Source organism: Micromys minutus (genome assembly GCF_963924665.1).
Source record: "Micromys minutus genome assembly, chromosome: 1".
NCBI classification, from domain to species: domain Eukaryota; kingdom Metazoa; phylum Chordata; class Mammalia; order Rodentia; family Muridae; genus Micromys; species Micromys minutus.
In genome coordinates, this window is record NC_137969.1 from 225397353 (window position 1) to 225417631 (window position 20279).

The 20279-nt window shown below is 41.0% G+C and overlaps 1 protein-coding gene across 1 annotated transcript in view; it reads left to right on the forward strand.

The window, feature by feature from the left end:
* Positions 1-20279, forward strand: part of SLC39A9 (solute carrier family 39 member 9) — a 35588-nt gene that overhangs the window by 2930 nt on the left and 12379 nt on the right. Inside the window, exons 2-3 of the mRNA XM_080930640.1 lie at positions 13149-13257; positions 15596-15796. Of these exons, the coding sequence (XP_080786766.1) occupies positions 13149-13257; positions 15596-15796 (310 nt within the window). The remainder of the gene's footprint in view (positions 1-13148; positions 13258-15595; positions 15797-20279) is intronic.

Sequence of the window (20279 nt, forward strand, 5' to 3'; positions counted from 1 at the left end):
TAGCAGACAGAATTATTCCTGAAATTGTGGTAATCATACTATTACAAAAGTTTCCGAAGACTTTCGGCTTGGGGACTTTAGTGCTGTGAGAGAGCAGTTTGGATTTTCATCTGTAGAGACTGGGTGTAGTAGGCAAATGAGGAGGGTACTGCTTTAAGGGTGAGGTCAGAGCCTCATTTGACTAACCACCGATCTCAGAGGGTATCATCAGGGCTAGTCTGCAGTCCCAGCCCTCAGAGACTGAGGCAAGAAGATTACAGTGTGAGGCCCAGCCTCTGCTGCATAGTGAGTTTCTATCAAGCCTGAGCTAGAGACACCATAATTCAAAAAGCAAAACAAGGAAGAGTACACACCACTTGGTTATTCAATACTATATAGTCAGTAGTGAAAGCACACATAGAAGCAACATTATACAGACTGAGCAGGTTATATTTGGGAATATACATGTTTATACATATGTACATGTAATAATTAATGAAAAAAACATGAATTTGAAGAGAGCAAGGAGGGATATATGGAAGGATTTGGAAGGAAGAAAGGGAAGAGAGATGTTGGAACTGTTTTATAATCTCAAAACAACAAAACCCAAATCGATGTTGTTTGAGCCAGCAGTTCCCCACTCAGATCTCATCTGTGCTGGTCTTACAGGCTGTTGTAAGGATAAAATGAAGTAAGTGTAACCTGGGCCTTGGACGTAAGGACTTCGAAAATGTGGGGGAAGATTTTCAGTACTGCTTATAAAGCCTTTTTTATTTTTCAAAGATTTATTTATTTATTTATTTAATGTATGTGAGTGCACTATTGCTGTTTTCAGACACACCAGGAGAGGGCATCCTATTACAGATGGTTGTGAACCATCATGTGGTTGCTGGGAATTGAACTCAGAACCTTTGGAAGAACAGTCAGTGTTCTTACCCGCTGAGCCCCCTATAAAGCCTTTAAGATCTTTATTTGATTTATAATTCTTTGGGGGGTGGGGTACAGTGAATTTTATTGTTGATATTCAAGAGTGTAGGGTTCTCTGAGTCCTTCCCCTCTTTTGGGGTTCAGAATGAAAATTGTGAGAGGAGATGAACAGTGTTGGGGGCTGAGCTGGGACAGGGACTCCTCAACATCAGAGAACCTATCTTCTTACGTTCTTGCTGGTTGTGAGGCCCAAAGCTTCTTTCTTACTCATATAAGCCATGAAGTCCACTGCCATGTTGCTATAGCTATATTCATTGTCATATCAGGAAATGAACTTTACAGAATTGTCATTGAGAGCAATGCCAGTCCAGCATTAAAGCTGGAAGAGTATGCATCAAGAATAAAGTCCCAGGAGACAGCTTAGTCCTTACTGTAGCCCAGGATGTCCTTTAGTGGGCCCTCTGAATCTTGCTGCAACAGCTTTTTGACATCATCATACTTGGAAACTTTCTCCAGGCAGCATATCAGCTCCATGGTGGACACATTGTATGTAGGAACACAGAAGGCAGTATCACTGAGCTTCCTGTTCAGCTCTGTGATGACCTTGCCCACCACCTTGGCAAGTGGCAGCAAGGATGATGTTTGGGGTAGCCCCACATTCATCATGCAATAGCTTTCCATTGACGAGTCTTCGGGGTGGCAGTGATGGCATGGACTGTGGTCATGAATCCCTGTACAATGCCAAAGTTGTCGTGGATGGCATTGGCCAGGGAGGTAAGTAGTCAGTGGTGCGGGAAGCATACTGACAAGCTTGAGTGAGTTGTCATACTTCTAATGGTTCACACCCAACACAAATATGGGGGCATCAGCAGAAGGGACAGAGATGATGACACTTTTGATTCCACCCTTCAAGTGGGTCCCAGCCTTTTTCATAGTGGTAAAGACATGAATAGACTCCACAACATATACTGCATCGCATCACCCCATTTGATGTTGGTGGAAATTTCTCTCTCAGAAGATGGAGATTGTTTTGTTGATGACAAGTTTCCTGTTCTCAGCCTTTATTGTGCTGTGGAACTTTCTGTGGGTGGAGTCTTACAGGGCATATATACCATGTAGTTGTGGTCCATGAAGGAGTTATTGATGGCAACAATATCCAAATTGCCAAAGGTGAAGGTATTACTGGTAACCAGGCACCCAATATGGCCAAATCTGTTCACTGCAACCTTGACCATTATGTCTCAGAGATGAGGCTGGCTTTGGACAAGAAGATGCAGGTGTTTCTGGAATGGGAGGGGCAGAGAGCATGATATATACTTTTTAAATTTAGTTTTATTAGAATGTGTTAATTAGACATGATAATGGGTTCCACTATGGGATATTTATACATGCATGTGTTTTTATCATATTTACCCAGTTCCCTTTCTTCTCCCGCTCACCCCCTTCCTCTTCCTACCTAGTCCCTCCTCTACCTAATTTTATGTGTTTATTTGTATATTTGTATTTTAATGACCTGGTGGATTTCATTATGATTGGTTACAGGATTTGGGTGAGAGGTTATTTGTAGGAGTGTGGACTCCTTACTCTTGTAACTATACCACTGAAATTTCTCTCCTCCCCCACTGGCCATTAACTATCTTTAGGTAAATAGACAAGGAGGGGCTGTGGCTTTTGAGGCTCCCCCTTCTCCAACTGCCATTATTTGCTTATAGGTTCTACAGGAGTTAGCTTTGGAGGGGATGGTTCATGAGCTTTTTCCCCTTACATGACAGGATGTTGACAAGCCCCATTTGTGCAGTAATCACAGCTGTATTGAGATCAAGAGATATGATGTTCTGAAAGCAGCATTCTACCTCATTCCACTCCTTCCTCTGCTCTTAAATTCTTTCTACCCTGTCTTCCTTGATGTTTCCTGAACTTCAGAGAGGGTGATAGAAAAGTCCCATTTATGGCAGGTCACTGAACAGTTTCTTATTCTCAGCACTTAAGGCTTTCTGTAGTTACCACTGAACACTGATAAAAGGGGCTTTTCTGAGCAAAGCTAACAGCAGGCAGATTTATTGGTGTAAACATAATTATTTAGTTAGCAACTTAATGGACACATACATCCATCTAGCAAAACAGTAGCCGTAGCTTTTTCACTATGGCATACCCACCCATGGGCTTTTGACCAGGCTTACAGTACTGAATGTATATTTATCTCCTCTGGAGAAGGTCTTAACTCAGACCAGGAGTAGTTGGTTACCCTCATTATTGGCTTGCCACTATTGCACCAGCAAGTACTTCTTGCCTGGATGGTTGATGCTGTACCACACAAAGTTAATAATCAGTGATGATTCTCCCTCTGCAGCACTATGTAAAAGCTAACAGGAAGAAGCTTCCAGCTTAGTTCCAGCTTGGTTTATATGTTCCTGCAACCAAAGTGTATGCTGTCATTTAGTTCTAGTGGACAACCAACAGCCATGACAAATGCTTATTTTGTTTGGAGGTCTTCAGAGACCTCCTTGACCAACCATTAATAGAGAGGTATCCCACCTGTCTTAGTTTGGATTACTATTACTATGATGAAACACTATGACCAAAGCTGCTTGGGGAGGAAAGGGTTTATTTTGCTTCCATGTCACTGTTATTGAGGGGAACTCAAACAGAGCAGGAACCTAGAAGCAGGAGCTGATGCAGAAGCCATGATGGGGAGGGTCGGTGTGCTGTTTACTGGTTTGCTTAACCTGCTTTCTTTTTTTTCTTCCTTCTTTTCTTCCTTCCTTCCTTCCTTCCTTTTTTTCTTTCTTTCTTTCTTTGGGTTTATTTATTCACATGTTATGTATATTATGCACACCAGAAGACAGCATCATATCCTATTACAGATATTTGTGAGCCACCATATGGTTGCTGAAACTTGAACTCAAGACCTCTTGAAGAACGGTCAAGTGCTTCTAACTGCTGAAACATCTCTCCAGCCAACAACCTGCTTTTTTATTGAACCTGGGGTCATCCTGTCTAGAGGTAGCACCAATGTGCTGGGCCCTCCCACATCAGTCACTAATTAAGAAGATGTCCTAAAGGCCTCTCTACAGCTCAGTCTTATGGAGGCATTTTCTCAATTGAGGCTCCCTCCTCTCTGATAAGTTGACATAAAACTATTTAGGGTCCTACCCCTGGTATAGGAATTTTCATTTAATAACCTATGGTTTCTGAAAGCAACTTTATTTATCCTCATAGGTGACTTCCATTTAAACTTTATTTTTTATTAGCTTGCCATTAATTAGGTTCCCTTCTGGCTTGTTCATATATGCTTAGTTTTGGTTGATCTTTCCCTCTACACTTCCTCCCCTCCCATTTCCCTCACCCTCTCTGAGGACTTGTTATGGTAACAAACTTCTGACAGCGAGGGAGCTGCCCCTCTCATCTCCTTCACAATCACAGAAACTTTTTAGCATTAGTTTGTACTGCAGAGGACTTGTGGTGATGGCTCACCTTAGCTTTTTATGGCTCATGTTTCCCTTGGCAGTGTTCTTGGTGCTAACTTTCTTTTTCTTTATTTAGTTAAATATCAGTGTTAAGCTTTGTTTTGTCCTTTCACATTTTGGAATTTTCTTTTGTGTTTGATTATAATAAGTGATTCATTTGAAATAGGTGTCTCTGGGTATTTTGACTTATCACCAAATACAAGGCTATGTGTTTAAAGAACAAGTTTGCTCAGTTTGCATTTTCTTTGGCAGTTGGTCCCCTTTGAGGGTAGGTTTGACCAAGTGTCATTTCAAGGACTTTATGCATTGTCTGGTGTCTTACTCTTATTTCTTTATGAGAATGCAGTAGCTTTTGCCCCTCTTTTATTTAAATTTTACCTCAGTGGATTTACTATTATCTGGAAAGCAGCCAGTACCATGTCTTTCCTCACAGATGATTATTTTGTAAGGCTCTATGGCCGATAAACTAAGTTTAAGTGAGACAAAATTAGGATATAATCAGATCCAATATTTTTATGAAAAATTTATTTTTTGTAAGATGGATATGCATAGTTAAATTTTACTTGCATAATAAAATAGTCTTTTTCTCTTTTCTTTTCTTTTCTTTCCTTTAGAAAGGGTCCTCACTATATATGGTTGTCCTAGAACTCAAAGAGACTTGTATCTGCTTCCTGAATGCTAGAATCAAGGGTGTGCACCACCGCCTTGCTGGGTGCTTCTTGAGCTCTTCCTATATTTCAGGCACTGGTGTGCATTGTCTTATTTTAGCTTCAGGAAAAGATCCAGAGATAGTGTTAATGTAGCTTTACAAATAACGAGTTTGGCAGGAGAAGCCACACTCTTTGGTGGCAAGAGACTGACTCCCGGTGTCAGAGTGTTTGTCCACTGAGCGACACTGCTTCCCTGAGGAGCACTGTAAAGAGGGCACGAGAACAGCATCTGTCAGTTCTTCCCACTACGTCAGGAACATCTCAACACCAAGAACATTTTGCCTTCCCAGTTTCTTTCCTGCCATGGTCTTAGTTGGTGTAGTAAGATTTCAAACCCCAAATTTGTATATTAAGTGCTAAGGATTTGAACTCAGATCTTCATTTTACCAAATCCTGAGTCATATCCCCCAACTCCATAATTGAAGAACTTAGAAATGAGGCTTTTTTGAAGTGATGAGATTTAGCATCCACTAGGGCTCCGTTTGAAATTCCAGGTAATAAAGAATTGGGCTAAATGTGAGTGTGGTACTTAAACCCTATGGTGGAATTTTAGAAGCCTCTGCAAGGTGAGGTACTACATCCCTTTCATCCCAGGTGAGATGGGTGCTCAAAGGCAGATTTGAGTTCAAAGCACTCAGGTGTACTATAAACTCACTTAAAAAAAAAAAAAATGCCAGGCCCAAGCCCATGATGGGCAGAGGCAGGTGGATTTTTGTGAGTTCAAGCTTGGCATGATCTACAGAGTGAGTTATACAGGCTAGCTGGGGCTACATAGAAAGAGAAAAAGAAAGAGGAGAAAGAGAAAAGAAAAGAGAGAGCTTCTCATTTATCCTTGAATACTAGTGTTTGATTTCCAGTTTCCTGAGCCAGAAGTAGTTGGGTTATTGGGTTAGGAATCCTGTGAAGTGACAAGGTCTAGATGATTATATCCACCATGGCAGGTTCTCCTTGCTGCCTTGATCCTGTGTATTTATTATAGTCTAGCTAATCCCGGGCTCTCCATCGAGTTGTACACTCAGCTTCCTTTCTTTATGCATTTGACACAGTGGGAGAACACTTGCTAAAAGCAAAAAATTGTTTGTTTGTTTGTTTATTCTATCTAAGTACACTGTAGCTGTCTTCAGACACACCAGGAGAGAGCATCAGGTCTCATTACAGATGGTTGTGAGCCACAATGTGGTTCCTGGGATTTGAACTCAGGACCTCTGGAAGAGCAGTCAGTGCTCTTAACCACTGAGCCATCTCTCCAGCCCCCGCAAAAAATTGTTAAACAATAAAACAGTTTGCCGGCAGGCAGTTTAGCATGGTGATTAAGAGTATAAACTCTGGGGTTGGACTTCGTAGGTCCAAGTCATTATTCTGCCACTTACTGGCTATGTGAGGCTAGGCAAATTACTTTAGGCCTCGGTTTCTCCACCTGTTCAGTGGAGATAATAGAAGTTCTTACCTCATAGGACTGTTGCTAGGATTAACTGAGCTGACACACGTGAAGGGACTATAGTAGGACCTGTGGCTTACTTGGCAGCTGCTAGTTATGTAGTGATAGGCAGAGTATTGGTGGCACCTTGCCTGCCTCGAACTTGACTATCTGGGAACCTACAGAAACCTAGTCAGTCCAAAGAACCAGCAAGTCTGATTTGTCAGACCTCGGAGAGTAAGCATTTTGTTTGCTCTCTATTGCCCTTGTACTCACGTAGCTTCTGCTTTTTCTCATAAACTATTGGGCTAGATACCAGTTGAGTGCCTTTTGTTCCAAATTCAGTCTTCATCATCCTCTCTGCAAAAAACGTGTACCTAGTCCTTTAAATCTTTTGTTTGCCTGCTGGCAGGATGTTAACTTCTTGTCAGTAGAGGAGGCTGGAGAGAAATTATAAGAGGGTGGTGTTACCCTTCTGGTTCTGGCGCGCTTGCTGAGCAGGCTCCTGGGCAGTTTCTCTGGCACTGATTTCTTTAGCATGCCAGCCTCCCCACACAATGTCTATTCCTGGCAGTCCTATTGTGCCTGGAGTCCTAACCCCTCTGGGTAGGCTTCTATGCATCCAGCTCCTACATCAAGCCAGCTGTTCAGTCTAGGCTTTTGGGGCACTCACCAGGCATCAGTTCCCATTGGCACCTCTCCTGGGTGTTTATGGAACAGTCTCCAGTGAGACACCATGAACAGCTTTCCCAACACCCTGGAGTACTTGTTTCCAGCGAGTTCTACCAGCATGGGAGCTCAGAAACTCCTGCTATTCATTGAACTCCAGCTGTGCCCTCTTCAGCAGGGTTTGGTCCTCAGTCTTCCTGTTTATTTTGGAGGTACTCTTATCTCTGTCCTTGGGTCGCAGCCACTCCTTGTGTTTGTTACTTGTATATTCTTTAAAGTTCTTTCTAAATAGCCATTTATTATTTTAGTCCCTTGTTAAAAGTTCTTTATATGAACTTTGCCTGTTCAAATGACTTTATGGCTTCTCTTTCTTGGTTAGACTCTGACTGATATAGCTAGGCAATTGTTCATAAATTCAAGCATCACCAAGGCTGAGCAGTCACTCTGGTCTGGTATAAGATCCAGCCTTTTATCTGGGGCAAAGGGGTGTGCTCCTGTAGCTCCAGCAATGCTGGACGCGGAAACAAGAGGATTACTTGAGCCTAGAAGGGCCAGCTGTAGCAACATAGCAAGATCCATGTCTTAAAAATCAGTCTAGTGCCATAATGCATAGCAGCTGACCTCTAGTGTCTGCTATGGAATCCTTAGGTAGTAATGAGAGCTGAGAGAAACTGAAAACCACCTATTATTTGATACATAGTCCCAGATACTGCCAAAGCTTTCTTTTTTAACTATAAATCTGGGTTTTTGTATGAAACCTTCCAAATGTTATTTGTGACTTAAAAGTTACACATTATCAACCTACACTTGAGTTGAGGGAGCCTCTGGAGGGGTCCCACAGTTTCCTCAGTTGTCTACAGACAGAAAGCAGGGCCTAGGAGAGGAGATAAATGCAGTGACAAAGAGCAAGAGACTGAAAAGCACTCCAGAGAATTACAAAACCTCAAAGTGCAAAGGAGAAAACACCTTTTAAAAATAAATATTTAGGGGCTAGCAAGACAGCACAGTGTTCTTGCAGCGTGTGTTCTGGCAGATGTTTAGATCCCAGCAACCACATGGTGGTTCACAACCATTCCTAACTCCAGCTCTGGGGGATTATGCTGCCTATGGCCTCCACAGGTACTAGACATGCACCTGGTGTGCATACATGCGTATATACATACATACATACAGGGAAAGCATTCATATGGATAAAGTAAGGTTTAAAATATTCTTATTGATTCTTTGAGAATTTCATTCAATGTTTTTGATCACATTTACCCCAGCTCCATTCTGATCCACCCTCACCTGGAGGTGGATCTAATGATGACATTGAGGGCATTGCACCCTCTGATTCAACCAGAGCACAATCATTTTAATGACTTATACTGAATTACATACCAGTTCTCCTCCTCCTCCTCCTCCTCCTCTTCCTCCTCCTCCTCCTGCTTTTGAAGATAGGGTTTCTCCCTGCAGCTCTGGCTGTCCTGGAACTCAGTTGCATAGGCCAGGGTGGCCTCGAACTCAGAGATTCACCTAGTCTCCCGAGTGCTGGTGTTAAAGGTGTTTGCCATCATTGCTCAGCCTTCTGTTTTAATTTTTTAAAAAAGATTTATCTATTTGAGTACACTGTCACTGTCTTCAGACATACCAGAAGAGGGCATCAGATCCCATTACAGATGGTTATGAGCCATGATGTGGTTGCTGGGAATTGAACTCAGGACCTCTGGAATAGGTGATACATGTATAATTTTATATTTTTCCTTTTGTTTGGGAATTATTTCCTTATTACTTTCCCTTATTGTTCAAATTTAATATAGCCATTTTCACATGTCTTTTCATTCAATCATTTATTATACTAAAATTGTTGTTTATTCATTTGTTTTTGACATGCTAGATTAAGTGAATTTCTTTATGTCTAAAACTGTAGCCATATTTTACATTTTCAGAATGGAATTAATGAAGCTGGGTGGTTGAGGCACAGGCCTCTAATCTCAGCACTGGGGAGGCAGGCAGATCTCTGTGAGTTCCAGAACAGCCTGGTCTACAGAGGGAGTCCCAGAACAGCCAGAGCTACACAGAGAAACTCTCTCTCAAAAACAGTGAGATAATGGAGCCAGGTGTAGTGGCCTGGCTCACTCACCCCTTTGGAGGCAGATGCTGGTGAATCTGTGTGAGTCAGAGACCAGCTTGGTGTACATTGTGAGTTGTAAGACAGAAGGACTACTTAACTACCCTGTCTCCAAACAGGGAGGGAGGGCGGGAGGGAAAAGAGAAAGTAGAATGATGAGTCAGAGGGCATAAATGTCTCTTAAGAAGTTTCTCAATATTTGAGGATGTATTTGCCAACAAATGCAAATGACACTTTATTTCCATATTATTGTTTTTTGTTTTTAAAATAACTTTGATAGGGAAAGTATTTTTATTGTTTTAGTCTATTCAGTGGACACTTTTATATTACTTTTTTATATTACAGTTATTGCCTATTTTTTCCTAGCTTCTTTGCTAGTAGCTTTCTGCTTTTGTTTTCATGGTCACCTGAAAGAATCTACATAGGATTTTTATTTCTGTTCAGTTCTCTCTTGTTTTGTTTTATTTTGTTTTGTTTTGTGTTTCGAGATATGTTTTCTCTGTATAGCCCTTGCTGCCCTGGCTGGCCTTAAGCTCAGAAACCTGACTGCCTTTGCTTCTGAGCATATGCCACCACCAACTGGCATGTTTAAGTGTAAAAGTTTAGAAAGAAAAACAGATTAGTCTTTTATTTCAAGATTGGGGCAAGTGGCTTTAATGAGGTGCATGCTTAGTATTACTTCCTGGAAGACTTCATTAATCCTTGTGAATTAGGAAAGAGAAGTCTTAGATACTCTTGGCCACTGTTCATGTAAGCTGCTCTAAGCATCACCCTACTCTTACAAGCTTTCTGTGCATGAAGCAGATGATGTTGAGGATAAGAACTAGCAGAGTCTCTGCGGAGTGTGCCAACATCCTATTGCTACGCAGTGTTTACTTACAGAGGACATGGAAGCATGGAAGTTTCATACAGCTGCCTCTTAGAGCTTGGGAGCTTTGGGGCGCTTTGTTTCAGACAGAAGAACTTGAACAAAATTTAGACCTGAGTTACTAATATTAATGGCAGATCATGTAGTGACTAAATTACTATTAAGAAACATCTCTTTGAAGCATTTTTGTAGAGTATGGAGAAAAGCTTTGTTGTTTGAACAAGAATTATTCTGTATCCCTTGATTTCTCTTCAGTGCTTGGATCAAATCAGTTTTGCTCTAACAAATTTGCCCCTTTCTTATGGCACTATTGATGCTTTGATTACGAAAGTGGGCTTGGACACAAGGATTGAGACAGGAATTTTCAGTATCAAAAGTTTCTAAAAGCGATGGCTTGTATTTGGTTGAACAGAATAATTTGTTGACTTTTTATGAGCAGGAAAAGAAAAACTATTTAATTTTCTTGCTGTCTGCAAAGAAAATTAAAAAGACTTCAAAGCTTTGCACTGATAGTTAATGGCATTGAATGCAAGCTGTTGTTTTAATTAATACAGCTGGCTGATTCTTCAGCCCACTCAGCTACAACTGTGAAGTTCTAAAATGAGGCAACAAAACCAATGGCATTGCACAGTTCATGCCTCTCTTGAGAAAATAGTTCATTACTCTGACAGAAACTATTGCTTGGGGAGCTCTCTTCACATCTTGAAATATACCTGGAATTTGTAGTTCTTCATTTAAATATACTCTTAATGATTTGCCACAGGCAAAGGAGAGAAGCTGCCAGCACTTTGTTAACTTTTGATAAACACATAATTTGAGATTGAATCCCTGGTTGTAACATTATATGAAAGAATACAGCCATATGGACACCATGGAGCCATTGTGTCTAGGCTTGAAATGAATTATGTTGCATCTAAAATGATTCTGGTGGTATGCTAGCTAGTTTTAATCAACGTGACACAAGCTAGAGTCATCAGAGAAGGAGCCTCAACTGAGAAAAATGCCTCCATGAGACTGGGCTGTAGGCAAACCTGTAAGACATTTTCTTAATGAATGTGGGAGCACCCAAACCCATAGTGGGTGCTGTGACCTCTGGACAGGTGGTCCTAGGTTCTATGAAAAAACAGACCAACCGAGCCAGTAAGCAGACCCTCCATGGCCTCTGCATCAGCTCCTGCCTCCAGGTTCCAGTCCTCACTTCCTTCAGTGATGGACATGGAAGTATAAGCCAAATAAATCCTTTCCTCCCCAACTTGATTTGGTCATGGTGTTTTATTAACAATAGTAATAAATAATAACTAAGACAGTTAAGGTTTTTTGTTTTGTTTTGGTTTTTGTTTTTTTTCTAATAAAAATTGTCATTGCAGCTTATGGCAGTGGCACTTATGTCATTTGGTGGTCCTCAGAGTGTTGCCTCTGTAATGTTGGTCACCTTCAACAGGCTCATGGAGATCATCAAGCTGCATGCTAATGCTGTATGAACTTACAGTTGGTGTGTGTGTGTGTGTGTGTGTGTGTGTGTGTGTGTGTGTGTGAGAGAGAGAGAGAGAGAGAGAGAGAGAGAGAGAGAGAGAGAGATAGATGTGTAGGTGCTAGAGGAAGACACCAGGTGTCCTGTTCTTTTACTCTCTTCCTTACTCCTTTGAGATTGGGTCTCTCACTAAACCTGGTCGGCTGCCAGCAAATCCCAGTGATCCTTCTCTAACTCCCCACAGCACTGGGTTCTAGGCAGGCTCATAGCCATGTCCAGCTTTTTACATTGTTGCTGAGATTTGAACCAGAGTTTGAATACTTATACAGCAAGTTTCTTAAAAGAATTCACATCTTTGAGACTTTTAAGCCTAAACTGTTAGATTGTGGTCCAAATAATTTGTAACAGTTTACATTCATGACAGGTTTAGGGAAATGCACCTGTTACCCCTGTTCATGAGCACTCTTTTCCTATGTCATTACCAATTTTCTTGTTTCACGTTAAGGGTTGTGGTCTCCCTGGCAGCTGATATTTGTAATCCCAGCAGTTGGAGACTGAGGTAAGATTGCTGTCAGTTTAAAGCCTGCTTAAGCTGGTAGGTAGTTCCAGGCCAGGTCAGTTCCAGACCTTACCACTCCCCAGAGGAAGTTAATGTTCTGAGAGGAAGAGACATTTCTCTTTTAAAAATTGTTACTTTGTATTTTATTTGTATGGGTGTTTTTCTTGCATGTATGTCTGTGCATCATGTGTGTAGTGCAGGCTGAGGCCGGAAGAGTGAGCCAGATCCCCTGTAGCTGCAGTTATAGACAGTTGTGGGTGCTGGCAAAGGAACTGGGTCCTCTGGAAGAGCAGCAGTACTTAAGCTGAGCCATCTCTCTAGCCTGAGATGTTTTTTTCAGTGGTGTAGTCACTGGTAAGATGCTCGTGCTCTGTAAACAAACCCTCACCCATATGCTGTAAGCTACCCTGACAAAACTGACAGGATCAGTTAAAAAAAAAAAAAAAAAAAAAAAAAAAAAAAAAAAAAAAAAGATAAGAAAGTGGCAGAGTGGCTAGTTGGGAAGAGGAAAGGAAAGTGGCACTGAAATGGGGAGGGAAGGATGCTCAGGTTAACCTCCATGCTGGAGCAGTGCTTTGTGAGACTCGTTACTTTGTATGCAAGTCTTCAACTAATAAAAATCAGCTATTTATAAAACAAACAGATGGACTGGGGATGTAGTTCAGCTTGTAGACTGTGGGGACCTTCAGGTTGGTCCCCACCAGCCTGGGCTCCACAAAACCCTGCCTTCACACAAAGAGTCATGATCTTGTGTTGCCTGGGTTGCCTCAAACTTCTGGGCCCAAGTAGTCTTTGTTCTGTCGGCCTTCTCAGAAGCAAGTGTATGCAGCCTCTCATCTCTCAGCTGGCATTACTTAGGAAGCCATCCATTTTTCATGCTTCCTGGCCATTGCAGCTGTTGGTTTCCTGAGTAGAAAACATTCTCTAGTCATCAGTCTGTCCTCTAATAGTTTCTTCTGTTGTTTTTCTAGGAGCGGCTGAAGCTGGTGACGGTGTTGGGTGCTGGTCTTCTCTGTGGAACTGCACTGGCGGTTATTGTGCCAGAAGGGGTGCATGCACTTTATGAAGAGGTTCTGGAGGGTGAGAGAGAAAGAGTGTTTAAGAGACACTTTTGGACATCTTAGACATTGTGCACATCCTTAGCAGTTTTGTGAATGCCGTAATTAACTCGTGAACACTACCTAATATTTGTTTACAGTACTGAATAATTTCAGTCTGTTTAAGTATAACAGTTTTTATTTATGTGTATGTGATCCTGGGAGCTTTCTAGCCAGCCATTGTAGCTCAGTGAGAGACCCTGTATCCAAAATAAGGTGGCAGGCCATTAAGGGTACTTGCTGTCCAGCCTGAGTTTGATTACCAGGACTCACATGGTGGAATAAGAGAACTGACTTCCCCAGGTTGTCTTCTGACCTCCACATGTACAGCATTACACATGTGCATTAACCCCCCCCCCCATACAAATAAATAAATGAGAAAATACAGTGGAAAGCCATAGAAGAAGATACCTGATATTTACCTTTGACCTCTACATGCATATATATACAGTTGAACACATACATGTATGCACAAACATACAAAGATTTTTAGCCTTATTTATGGAAGTAACCAGTCTTTGATTAAATTTAAGACCTACCGCATGAGATGGAACCTATACTTGACACTGCTAGAGTGGCCAAGAACCTGAGACTAGCTAAGTAATGGGCCTAGGCGAACGCCTACTACTATTCTGATGAAGGAACATTATTTATATTATAATGACTTATAATTATATATTACTATAACCATAGTTGAGAGCATGGCTAAACCCTCATTGGAAAAGCTTCTTCTTGCAGTAGATAATAGTTAACAAAGAGACCCACAATTAAACAATGCAGAGAGTGAGAGACTGAAGAACTCAGCCCTTAAAGGAATAAATTTGTCAAAGCCCTCCCCTCATGGCTCAGAGATCTTTACAGAAGAGGAGGCCTAAAGAGAGAGTTAGAGGAATTAGAGGAGATGGACAACTCCAAGAAAACAGTATCTTCAGACACAGCAGGGCCGACGCTCATGTGAACTCACAGAGTTGTGACCACAGACACAGGACCTGCACAGGTTCAAGCCAGGCAAAATTCCAGCACCATGAAGGGGAATATACACAAAGTCCCAGCCTTAACCGAGAGGCTATTTACAATTGAAACCTTCTGGGAAAGGGAAAATCTGTTTTCTCCAATGGAAACGGTCAAACACATTCCAGGCTAGGCCTCATCCCAGGAGTTAACTAATGTAAAATAGATCCTGTATTTTTTTTTTGTGTGTGTGTGTTTGTGGTTTTTTATTTTGTATCTTTTTATCTTGTTGATTTTTTTCCTTTTAGTTTGTTTTGATTTTTTTTGTCTTTTGTTTGTTTTGTTTACAGAGAATGTAGAGTTGTTGGTAAAGTGGAGAGGCTTTGAAATGCAGGAGGGGAAGTAATTTAATCAAGATATATAGTTTGTTTTGATGTTTTTGTTTTGTTTACAGAGAATATGAAATTGGGTAAAGGATCTGGGAGGAGATGTAAGAGGGAAAGTAATTTAACCAAGATATATTGTATAAAATTTTTCAATAAGGGCTAGAGAGATGACTCAGTAGTTGAGAGCACTGACAGCTCTTCCAGAGGTCCTGAGTAACCACATGGTAGCTCACATCCATTTGTAATGAGATCTTCTGGTGTGTCTGAAGACAGCTACAGCATATCTATATTTATTTATATCTATATATAAAGCTTTAGCTTTTAAGCATTATTGATGTTTGAAGTATCAAACATGTGACTATAAATTAGGAATATCTTCTGACTAGTTGTTAGTTACTGTAATTCAGTGTCCCAACTACCTTGATGATTTGATGATCTAGAACTAAATTTAAATGGAAGGATGTGCCTTTTCAATACCTTGTTTGTGTGTATGCGTGCGTGTGTGTGTGTGTGTGTGTGTGTGTGTGTGTGTTTGCTTGCTGGCTGATATTTTATAAAAGCTGAGCGGTTACCATTCTGTTTGCTTTAAATTATGTATCAACCTGGGTATAACAATAGTGACTTTTTACTACAGCTGCTTTCATTGCCACTGTTCTTTCTTTACCTGGTTTCATCAGAGTGAAGCTTCATGTGCTCTCCTGAGGGGAAAAGGAAAGATTTAGATTTGGGGCCCTTTGAAATATCACTGCATTCTTGCATGGTGATTTGCTTCTGTGTCTAAGAGTTGATAGGCAATCAGAAGGTCTGCATGCCACAAACAAGAATGTTTTTTATCTTGGGACTATTTTTATTACAACCTTTTAAAGTGAAGGGGCTTATGGTTGCCTAGATTACAGTGTAGAAATTAGGTGTCCTTATAGTAAATTAAGTAGCACTTAAAATACAAATGTGAGCCATCACATTTTGTGGTTTGTTTTGTTCCAGGAAAACACCACCAAGCCAGTGAAACAAAGCAGAATGTGATTGCATCAGACAAAGCAGCAGAAATACCAGTTGTCCATGAGCATGAGCACAGCCACGACCACACACAGCTGCATGCCTACATCGGTGTGTCCCTTGTACTGGGCTTCGTTTTCATGTTGCTAGTGGACCAGATTGGCAGCTCTCATGTGCATTCCACTGAAGGTGAGTAGCTCTCAGGCTTCCTAGGCTGTGCAGGCACTTTTGTAGTTTGGAAATTTACAAAGTCTACACCAATAACCTTACTCAAATGCCAAACTCCTGTTCTCCTCAGGCATTCTCGGGTATTTTATTCAACTGTGGGAGCCAGTCATTTGTGGTATGACAAAACTATTTATTGACATATTAACCCTGCTGGACTTAAAGCAGTCACATTTGAGTGAGAGTCTAGGGCAGAAGTCCTTAGCCTGTTTTGTGCTGTAGAGCCCTCAGGCAGTCTAAAGCCTATAGCCCAATTATTGGAATGTTGCTCTTTAAATATGTAAGCTTGGTACATAAGGCTACAAGAATTTGAGGCTAGCTTAGTTTCTGTGTAGAGTTCCAGGGGTTACACAATGAGATGCTATGTAAAAGCTAGCCAACCAACAAACAAAAACCGCAAACCAACCAATCAAGCAAAAAAAAAAAAAATGATAGTAAGTTCTGATCTGCTTATTAGAAGATACAAGGAGGAAAGAAGTAAATAAACAAAGGAATCTAGCACTGCCTTAAAGCAATGTCACCAGCATTCTGCTTTGTAGAGCTCAGGAAGCCATCAGACCAGCCTCCTTTCAGATTACTCTAAATCCTGGATAAAATTTTTTAAACTACCATCTAATGTCTTAATGACAGCAGAGAGTCATTAAGAACAAGCACATTTTGCAGAGTGTCAATATTTGAAATAGAAATGTCAGTTTTTATAGGGTTAGTAACAGCGTCTCTGTGATAGAAACTCCATCTTCCCTAGCATTGTTACATGTCTGTAATCCTAGGACATGGGAGGTGAGGTCAGGAGAATCCAGACTCATCTCTACTACATAGCAAGTTTGAAGCCAGCCTGGACTACTTGAGACCTTGTCTCAGAAAGTCCTCAGTGTTTGTGGGACAGAACTTAGGACAAGCAGAGCCTTGAAAAGAAGGGAGAATCCTAGTGTTATGGGACATCCACTGGAGAAGACTACTCAGACACAGGTTTAAGCCAATAGAAAGTCTTCATTAGCCAGCAGGTGACTACACTTTGGTTTTGGGGATACTAGTATAGTATAGTATAGTCATGGGCCTTTCTCTTTTAAGCACAAAATCACATCCTGGGTTGACACACTTCAACCAGCAAGAACATTTAGCCAAAAGCAGAACTGTAGAAGCCAAAGGCAAAGCTAGTATGTTTAGGGACTTCCCCAGAATGATGAACTTTGATGGATTAAGACTTTGTTCATTATTTGGCAAGTGGTACTGTCTCTGTGCTGGGTTCCAAGACCTGCATGGTACTTCCATCATGAGGTCAGCTGTGTTAAGGTCTGGGATCCGTTACACTAGAACTCAGCCTTAGTTTGTGTGAGTAAGCTGTTCAGGTCTCTTGCTGACTCCCGAGTCATGCACGTTTGGACAAACTCCACGCAATTAAGCTAAAATAATTAAACTGAGCTGTCCAAAAAACAGGTTATAGTATGAGACAAACTAAGTTGCATAAAGCAAAACATAAATTCTGTAGGAAAATATAACGGAACCTAGATTATTCATGAGATAGTACTAGTAACAATGTCTAGCATATGACCCAACATGAAAAACACCTGTGGTCAGCAGAGGTATAGTTTTCTAAAAGGGGGGATTATTCTTTAAAAGGAGAAGGAGGAGGATGGGGGTGGGGGAGGAGGAGGAAGAAGAAGAAGAAAGAAGAAGAAACAAAACAAAAATGTGGATACAAGGAGAAGAATGTATTCTCCAAAAATTTAGGTCTCAACTGAATGCAGTGTGTGATCTTAGACTTGACTCTTCCTAGCAAGGAAGTATCTGATTATGATGGGTACCTCTTACTCTTAAGTGGTAAAGACTTGTGTATGGGAAGTATGAATGCAAGCTGTGGAGCAAATGGTTCCAAGGGTTTGGGTAGTTGGTCTGGCAGAGATAGGGACATGTGATTATTTTCTTTAAACTATTGTTGTAGATTTTTTTCAAGATGAAAAATTATTTCCAAATAAAAGTTGTTTTGTTTTAGTCATGAACTGAATAAGTGAACAGAGCTTTTGATGTCACTCTGTGTTTGAACATGGCATGGCTTGGCATGCAAGATTTAGTCCCAAACCTTAAGAAGAAAAAAATGTACTAAAACAAAATAAAAGCAGGTTGAATAGGCAGGTGTGACGTATGATAAAATCAGGGCTCTCGGGAGGCTTAGACTGGAGCATAGTAACACCCCGCATACTGTCAGAAGCAGAACTCTTGCTGTCAACAAAACATTTCCTGGTATTTATTGTATCTTTTTTACTGTTCTTGCTTTGAGATAAAGTCTCATATATACCAGATTAGTCTCAAACTCTTTATGTAGCCGTTGATGACCTTTAGTTCTTGATTCTTCTTCCTCTACCATCTCCCAAGTGGGGAATGTGCCACTAAATCCATACTACACCTTTAAAGAGAATTTTCCTCATCCTAGTGGAGCACACCTTTAACCCCAGCACTTGGGAGGCAGGGATAGACTGATCTCATGACTTCAAGGCCAGTCTGGTCTACATAATGAGTTCTAGACAAACCAGGACTAACATAGTAAGACTCTATCTTAAACAACTAAAACCCAACACTTTGTTTTGTTTTGGTTTTGCTAGGGCTGGGGAGATAGGTGCCTAATACCCAAGTAAAAAGGCAAACATACTCTCATACATCTGTAAACTCAGTGCTGAGGACAGGAAGTCAGGAAGAGCCCTAAAAGATATTGTTGGCCAGCCAGCCTGAACTGATGAAAGGGTCAGTGAAAGACCTTGTCTCAGCAAAACAAAACAAGGTAGAGAATGATTTAAGAAAGACCCAACATGGACTTCCTTAGGATACTTAATCACCAAACCCCCTCAGTCAGTCAACAGTCTCAAGGTAGAGAGTAACGACTGAAAAGAAAAAGACAATTAGACAACACTATAACACGACTCCAGCCAGTGCTGAGGCTGAAGCGGGTTTATTTTTTTTTCAGTCTGCTTTTATACCATTCTAGGTATATGAATAGAGTCAGTTCTAGATCAAAGACAAAGTAGCCAAGGAACAAACACGGCAATAAACAAAGTCCCATGGTCACTGTGTCTAGGGGTTTATCAGGATGACCAAGATTCAAAGAATACGATACATTACTTGGCTGTATTCATATTGAGTCTTGACCTAGCCCAATATCAAAGTCTTAACTGAGCCTACTTCCTTGTCCTAGCCCAAGGTCAAATTCTTGCCAAATTTCCAGAAGCAGCACCAAGAGCTCTCCACAGTGTAACATGTCTTAAGTTGGCCAGAGTTAGTCATGAGTCTATGCTGTGATATTTGGGAAGTATAGATTTAAAACTTAAAGCAGGCCATGAGAGATAGGGTTCAGAATACTTGTCTGGCACATGTAAGACCTGGACTTGACCCTAAACACTGAACAAATAGAATTTTTAAAAGTTACTTTTATTTCTGTTATGTGTGTGGCATTTTGTCTGCTGGTATACCAGTGCACCACATTCATATAGTGCCCACAGAGGCAGAAAAATCAGATAAGAAAATGTCAGATCATCTGGAACTTGAGTTACAAACATTTGTTAGCAGCTATGTGGATGCTCAGAATTGAGTGCAAGTCCTCTGGAAGAACAACCAGTGTTCTTAACTACTGAACCATATCTCCATAACCCTCTTCACCCCCAAAAGAATTTTTAATAAATTATATAGGCCCAGTTGTACCCTGTGACCCTTTACTCAGAGTTAAATGTAGCATGTGTTCAGTCTCCCTTCTGTTTTCTCTGAAGGGTACTGTTATTTCTAGCCTTATGTGTGTGCATCTTTGACTGTCAGTTTTTTAGTTTCAGTTAAGTTTTTTGAAGACAGAGTTTCTCTGTGTAGCCCAGGCTGGTCTCAAACACACAGTCCCTCTGCCTTTGTTTCCCAAGTGCTAGGATTACTCCTGTATGGCATCATACATAGCTCTGGTTTCATGTATTGCCAAGTGTCAGCAGAAGCTAATTCACTTATCAAAATTATGCTAAACTGCAATTCCTTCCTATAGATTTATGACAACTATTGGGTTTTCTTGCTTGATTAAAAAGGGCGGGGAGGGGCTAGAGAGATGCTTCAGTGGTTAAGAGCACTAATTGCTCTTCCAGAGGTTCCGAGTTCAATTTCCAGCAACCACATGGCGGCTCACAACCATCTGTAATGAGATCTGATGCTCTCTTCTGGTGTATCTGAAGATAGCAATGATGTCTCACATACATAAAATTAATAAATCTTTTAAAAAAATCTATTTAAAAAAAAGAATTACATGTTTCTCTCCCCCCTGGCCCCGTGTGTGTGTGTGTGTGTGTGTGTGTGTGTGTGTGTATCTGTCTGTCTGTCTGTCTGTCTGTCCACATGAAGGTGCCCACATAGGCCAGAGGTATTGGATCCCCCTGGAGTGGGTTGTTGTGAACTACCAGACATGGATGCTGGGAATAGAACTTCA